Source organism: Montipora foliosa, chromosome 2, assembly GCF_036669935.1.
Source record: "Montipora foliosa isolate CH-2021 chromosome 2, ASM3666993v2, whole genome shotgun sequence".
Lineage (NCBI taxonomy): Eukaryota > Metazoa > Cnidaria > Anthozoa > Scleractinia > Acroporidae > Montipora > Montipora foliosa.
Genome location: NC_090870.1, coordinates 61,662,303 through 61,669,802, shown reverse-complemented (window position 1 = coordinate 61,669,802; position 7,500 = coordinate 61,662,303). Strand labels below are relative to the sequence as shown.

General features: G+C 36.0%; 1 protein-coding gene across 2 annotated transcripts in view; it reads right to left on the bottom strand.

Annotated features, from left to right (window-relative positions):
- The window catches only part of LOC137984678 (unconventional myosin-Ie-like), a 46,857-nt gene that overhangs the window by 16,807 nt on the left and 22,550 nt on the right, over positions 1-7,500 (bottom strand). For both annotated transcript variants that reach the window (XM_068831922.1, XM_068831930.1), the window contains exons 11-24: positions 7,351-7,414; positions 7,158-7,224; positions 6,687-6,752; positions 6,395-6,475; positions 6,185-6,271; positions 5,039-5,122; positions 4,854-4,940; positions 3,688-3,768; positions 3,520-3,605; positions 3,287-3,368; positions 2,329-2,534; positions 2,089-2,233; positions 1,723-1,837; positions 1,198-1,308 (exon numbers count right to left, since the gene is read on the bottom strand). In XM_068831922.1, the coding sequence (XP_068688023.1) occupies positions 1,198-1,308; positions 1,723-1,837; positions 2,089-2,233; positions 2,329-2,534; positions 3,287-3,368; positions 3,520-3,605; positions 3,688-3,768; positions 4,854-4,940; positions 5,039-5,122; positions 6,185-6,271; positions 6,395-6,475; positions 6,687-6,752; positions 7,158-7,224; positions 7,351-7,414 (1,362 nt within the window). The remainder of the gene's footprint in view (positions 1-1,197; positions 1,309-1,722; positions 1,838-2,088; positions 2,234-2,328; positions 2,535-3,286; positions 3,369-3,519; positions 3,606-3,687; positions 3,769-4,853; positions 4,941-5,038; positions 5,123-6,184; positions 6,272-6,394; positions 6,476-6,686; positions 6,753-7,157; positions 7,225-7,350; positions 7,415-7,500) is intronic.

Here is a 7,500-nt window from a genome sequence, read left to right as displayed (position 1 = left end):
CACCGAGGTTCACCGAGGTCAGCTGTTTTTTTTTTAAGTTGACCACTGACCAGGTACTGGTTTTCAACTGGATTCCAGGCTCAACCCAGGTTAAATCGAGGCTTCATTTTTTCGCGCGCTTTCTGTGGCTCGACGCGGCTACACGGCCATACCACGTCACTATAGTGCTTACACAGTCAATGCTTTTCGTGTTCAGACCTGATGGAAAACGGTTTGGAAAATGTTTCCTTCGCTGGTTTCAATCCAGTTTGACATATCATGAGAGCTGTGGTCCCCACTGGTGGCTACGCAGTTATTCAAGTCAAACATCGCAAGGATATAAACTTAAAACTGGGTGTTTATTTGTAATTTGATTAGAGCTGCTTTTTTCTTTGTGTTGCAATTTTTGGCGTATCTTTCGAAGCTCTGATAAGGTTACTCCACAAATTCTTTCCTTGGGCACTAAACCGTTTGTTATCTTTTACGGATGCGTTATTTAAAGTGGATGCGTATTTTTAAAAAGTGGTTTAATCGGTTTTTCCTTTGTACAGGAATGAAGCTCGAATTTTTATTGTCAACTGGAATTAAATAACAATTATCCGTACTCTTTTGGACAAAAAGAAAAAACTGATTTGTTTGTTTGCTATGCTCTAAAATGCGAGCGAACAAGTGCTTTTTTAATCCGTCTGCCCAACTGCTTTTCGATGTGCTTCGACAGTGACAAGAAACTTTGCCCTTCTCTTATAAACACGTAATCGCAATGAGTTCTCGTAAAATTAGGGTTAGGGTTAGAGTTAGAGTTAAGATCTTTTTATTTAGCCGTTCTTTTTAGACTATGATGTAATTTCTACATATTTAAGCAACCTTGTTAAGCGCTATTGGTTAATTAGTAGAAATGGCGCTATAGATAGGGTTTAGAAACTAACCTAACCCTAAACCGGATAAAATCTACGCATTTCTACTACCCCCTGAAACCGCCCAAATATACGACCAGAAGACTCTACGAACAAAGACACTACTTAGCAGGGGAGAGATAGGAAAGACTTTTTCCGACACGGAAAGAAAAAAATAAAAAAAGGAAAAAGAAGAAGAAAACGACTAAATTCCAACCATTTTCCGACTGGGATTGCCATTCTGGCAACCCAGTAATGACAGATGAAGGTAAATAAAGGTACAGGAAGGCACAAGTTACATTGTAAGAAACAGACAGAAACATACCAACTAAACTCCTGAGTGCTGGATTATCGTCATAGCCAATGTAATCACCAACAAAATTGCGGTTAATGCTACCACGCCGTCTCTCCTTTTTGTTGAAAAGGATGTCTGAAGCTAGAATAAACAAGATATTTTGCACGTGATTATAAAAATCGTGAGCACATTTACATGTAGCTATGATTGTTAAATGTTAGCGTGGGAGATTTGGGATGCATTACAGGAAAAAACTAAGCAGGATTGAAAACATGAATTGCCTTTAAGAAATAATATTTAAGCTCAAAATAAACAACATTCTTCCGAAAACAAAGGGTTTAAATTTTGTTAACACAGTTTTGAAATTTAAAGAAAACAGGAAGCAATTTTTTGGATCAACGTAGTACTTTGCAGCTTCTGAACTCAACATCTTTCCTTACATCAGAACTAATTCTGGTTCTTCAGGAAAAGTGCCATTTCTACTCCATTTCAGAAAAAAAACATGCAACTATCATTAAGAGGAAAATTGTTTGGAGAGATCTTCAACTGACTCACCCTGCTGTTTAAGTTCAGCAAAGTATTGTCGTGACTTGTACATTCTGTACGCCTTCTGAATCTTCCTGGCATAACCATCAAATTTTCTGTCCCTCAGTTCCTCAAGTAGGAAGAGCTTTAATTCAAAAGATGAATTTAATGTATTGTGAAAGACATGCTATTAAGGAAAGGCACGTAACTGCCATTTAACGCAATGGGATGAGCGCGTAATAAGCTAAGGAGATTGATAAATCAAACGTATGGCAGCAAAAGAAAAACATGAATTCCAGTTTCCGGAAAGTGAAAAGTAAATGAAAGTGAATTATGTTTGAGCGTACACTTCTTAGGCTAATAGGTTGTGTTATAAATTTTTTTTTAAGAGCTTACAGATTCAGGTGCTTTGACGAATACTTTGGTTTTTCCCATTTGCCACTGATCAGGCTCCATATTTACAGCATTCATTAAGTGTTCAACTCCTCTTCGCACATCTCCAGTCCATCTTGGCCACGTTTCTTTTGTAAGAATGGCATATCTACATGTAGAGTTGAAAATGAAATTAATAATTAAGGTTTCCATGCGAAAAAAAAAACATTGCAATGATGCCTCATTTGTTTCTAAGAAACCTACCTCTCAAGAAATTTCTGAAATGGTCTTCTGTAGGCAAAGCCTGCTCTTCTAACCCGAATGTTCTCCTTGAGTCCCAAGTATTCCACCTGGTGTTTTACTCTATCTCCTTCCCAGTCATGCGCCCTCTTACTTTCATTTGGTTTGATACAGCGGATGTAATGAGGCGTGCATTTCATAAGTTTGTCCACCAGCTGATTGGCTTGAGTCTAAGATGACAAAGGAAATTCACTTTTTCAAAAATCGGAAAAATGCTGCAAAAGTCTCAAAGAGCAGGTACATGACGGGCGCAGATTTTCAACAGAACTGAAAGAGATGTAACAAAAATAGCATCGCGAAAAATATTCCGTTTTTGGGAAATAATAAATACTTGGTAGACAGGGTGAAAAGGGAACTCAACTTTGATGTATTATTGCACTTTTCACACGTTCTTACACTCTTACATGCAACCCTGTAACACTTAATTGTATAACAGAAATTTAATAGGAGAAATTAATGATACAGCAAAAGCAGATCTTAAAAAAAATAGTGCACAATGACTAGAGTAGCTATAATCTTTTGGGCTGGTCACCACCATATTCAAATTCAAGATGAATGCTGCTGTAAACAACAAATGCAGACAAGTACACAATCACCTAATTACATAGATAGAAACACTACAAGTCTTATTACAAGCAAAGAGTACATTTATCTAGTATACCCAACTACATTGATAACATCAACAACATAATGATGAAACAGTTCACAGTATAAGAAATACATAGCGTGTTAATTACTCAAGAAAGAAAGACGGAATTCATCAATTAGATCTATTTGTGTAATAAATGCTGCTTAAACTGCTTTTTGAAGGAGTTATATGATAATTTTTTAGATAAATGGAAATCAACTCCCAGACTCAACATAAATAATTATATTAATTTACGCAACAGTTCTCTTTAAGAAAAAAAGTGTTATTGCCAACCTTAATTTTGTTTCCGGCTGTTGTAGGTCTGCCTCTTTTATCAATGCTGACATCTTCTGGGAACAAATTCCTTATGAAAGAGCTGTTACACAAAATAAAAGTGTCATGCAGGCCATTGATCGATAACATGAAATGTAAAACAGGTCAATCACAATTTACTGTACTATTCAACATTTCTGCAAATACACAGTCCATTACTAAAGATGATATAAATGACAAAGAATGAAACCTACTTTTCACTAGTTTGCATAATCTCAATAAGATCTTTGAAAAGGACATCTCGATTTCTCTCACAAAATCCAACAACATCATATGTTACCTAAAAAAATAAGCAAATAATGTTGGTCACACCCACAACCACTTTTGAGAATACACTTGCAGGAAAAAAACATTTTGCCTACCTTTCCTGCATAGTGGTGAATAATGAAGCCACCACTGACTCCTTGAAAATGCTGATGAGTTCCCACTGCATTGTTTAATTTCTATAAAATAAACAAAAATACATTACAGCTGTATTACACCTTTAAATGAATAAAACAATGAAATAAAGAGAGTGGCTATTATCCTGGACTGATTATTTAAGTTTGTTAGTATAATTTCACTTGTGTGGTATACACTAATGAACCATATTGCTGTGCCTATATATTATATAGGCACAGCAGTAGTATATACCACACAAGTGAATAGTGCTCTCTGCACGCACTGATTGGCTAACTTGGAGGTGATTATCCAAGTACATGTACTATTCATCTCTGAGCAGCTGGTGCACAAGATTTCAAGCCACTGATGCATGTTGGGAGCTGGTGATTTGTGGGTTTAAATCTTCCCGTGATGAACAAACAAGGCAGCTCTCTAATCAAGAGAAGTACACATATTTCTTCGAAATGAAAGGGATTGTGGTAGAAGATGCAAGGAATTGTGATTAAGTGCAAATGGAGGAATTAAGAAGTGCAGTATGCTCTGGTTACACAGAAGATTAGACCCTGCTCCATTTTTTATTAATTTTTGCTTCTCATATCCTCAAACAAAAGAGAGTTTCAACACTGAAAAAGGCCAAGAACTTGTAATGTTGTAGGAAACAAATCTTTTAAACACCACTCCAATTCTCAGGTCTGTGCGGTCCATTGTTTCTGGGTTATTTCTCGAAACGTTTCACGCAACTTGATAGAGTTTTGTATGGAGACTGCATGTGGTCCACCAATATGGCAGCCGGTAATCAATAAACGCATCTGGAGTTCACTTTGCGATGAAAGCACTTACTTTTTTCTCAGGAGATAAAAGACGTGTATGAACACATCTCCTAATGTACTCGAAAGGCTCAAACTGCTGAGATTCATAGGGATGTACATTTTTTCTAATAAATAGCTCAGTATCACGGTGTCACACAAATTGACAATTCGGATATCATTTATTAAGAGATAGGGTTAGGGTTACCCCTAACCCTAACACTAACCCTGTTTCTACCATTTAGGTAAGCTAGTTAGTATTAATACACTTCTTATCACCCTTGACTGTTACAGAACTGAATCGCTGGACTTAATTATTACTGCAGCAATATTTCATTCACCTCAAGAAGCGTGGCATCAGCTCCTTCACTAACAGCATGCATGGTGGCACAAACATCATCCAGCACACACATTACACCAGGCGGTTTCTATCAAAATGACAACACATAAAACAGTTAGCTCAGTTTAAAATGTCTAGCCAATGGCATTCCTTAAAACGTGCCAGAGGTAGGCTCCATAGTCTCACCTTGCTTTCTATCACATCACAAACAATTTTGTTGTTGAAATAGTCAATTGGTGTCCAGTTGATTCCCTCTTCAACATACTCTTCCTACATAGATCATAAAATTGTTTAAGTACTCTAGAATTATTTTGGAGAACATGATTAACAAGCACTGGGGTAACTGATTGGCCCACAGACATCATTTGGAGATGATAAGTACATTTTTGTAATAACTACATGTATTATAGCCAGGAATTAATTATCACTACAATAACACAGTGATAATTTGCTTGGTTGTGGTTGGTTTAAAATTGATTTTGTTGGTGCTTTTTTTCTATACTCTTTCCATTTTTCTAGTTATCTTTGCATCATTAGGTGTAGCTCAATAAAAGAGGACAACCTAAACAACTGGGGTACTGCAGTGACGGGAAAAAATTCCAGATTGACTGGACCCTGTTTCAAAAGCTGGCAAGTAAAACTGTATATTTGGTTGCCCTGATAAACGACTGCTAATTTCAAGCACTGGTATCACCACAGAAGTTACAGAAGTCCAACTTCAAAATTCCCTAAAGTGGCTGATTTTCAACAACAGTTCAAGCTGGAATTCCCAAACTACATGTATCCCTCTGTTATTGCAAACCCATCAATGTCAAATTAGTGTTCTCTGCATTAAAAACAGGAATCTTTTGAACATGAAAGATCTGCTGCCATAGGGCAAAACAAGCTGACATTTTCAAAACAAAGACCGAACCTGAAAAACTTCAAGAGCACCTGAACAAAACATGCTGGAATGCCACCAAAAACATTGTCAATTTCACGACATAACCGCCAACATTTCATTGGTCACAAGTGACACATAACCGGACAAACCATTGATGTTTGAAAAGTAAAACAAATAGTAGTAAGTTTTCTCACATTTTCAAACATTTGGATAGGAATTGTCATTCCATGTGCAACTTTAAATTTCTCAACAAATTATGAAGCACAAATCAGAGGAAAAATTCAAGGGCAATGCTCTTAAGTTTAATTGCTGGCTACATGCAAATTTCAGTCAAATTTGAGCACAAATGAAAAGTAGTCTAAACTTCTACTTTCATTTGCACATTAATATTTTATGCACCCAGTACTCCAACTGATTGTTAATTTTCTGTCTGGGAATTTTTAACTCACCTGTTCTGCTTTAAGTGTCAACTCAATGAAGATCTGCTGAAGCTTTTCATTAACGAAGTTGATGCAAAACTGTTCAAATCCATTTTTCTAAAATGTTGGCATGTAAAGTAAAATCTGTTTAGTCTAACCTGCTGAGCTGTGCTCAACAAAGAGATACATCATGATCCCCAATTCAAGCATCCAACCACCAAAATAATTTGAAAAGTCTACCTGAAAGATTTCAAAGCCGTATATATCCAACACACCAATAGTGAGTTCGTCAAGATTCTTTTGCATGGCTTTGTTTACAGACTACAAGAACAGAGGTCCATATTAATGTTATGCAAGTGAACAAATGCAGATCCAAAATAGAACCAGGGATATCAATTTGGTTAGAGGAAAAACGTGGTAAACAAAGCAAGGAATAGAAAGCAAAGAATACTCTACCCCTAACCCTAACCTCCTCAGAAGAACATATACAAACATGGACAAACTAATTAGAAGAGGCCAGGTTATCACTTACCAGAACAAGAAAGTCAAAAATTCTGGTGTAAAGAGCTTTAGCCAAAGCATCCCTGGTGTAACATGCCTAGACAGACAAAACTCAAGGTTACAATTAACTTGAAATTTGATATAATAAACTTTGATGAGCGAGGTTGATAAAGAATTTTAAGTATGGAGCTCCCCACATCCCTAGGGCACAGTATACTTGTGTTAATTGTCTAAGTTCTAAGCTCTTGATGAATTATTATTATTATCATTATTTATTCATTTTGACACACTACATCCATTAAAAGAAGACAAGTTTACAAGATAAGAGAAAAAGTGGTGAGAAAAGCTAAATGAAACCACAGAGCTTATATGACATTTATAAATATATATTATATTACTGGTACACAAATTTAACATAATTACCTGTACATGTGTCTGGTCCATTTCAACCTGACTACCATCATGCATTTTGTCATTACATTAATTTTAGTGTTTGTAGTACCTGTTCAACATTTAACTTCATGTTGATGGTTTCCGTTTTTCCACCCCACTTGCTATCCATTACACGGCTATATAAAAACATATCACAGTTTAAGTTCTTCAGTGAATGTATGACTTTCAAAGTATAATAATTATTGGTTAAAGCACAACATACAGTAGCTGTAAGTAGTTGTCACTCCTTTATACAAATGTACCTGGTCAGTTTCTCCTTTAGTAACATGTCATTAACACCCAACAAGTAAGCAGGATATGCTAAAACTGAAGACACCAAATGTAAATAAATATCAAGCCATGACAGTCATAATGGATTATCATTAGCATAAATGAAACTAAATTTTGTAATT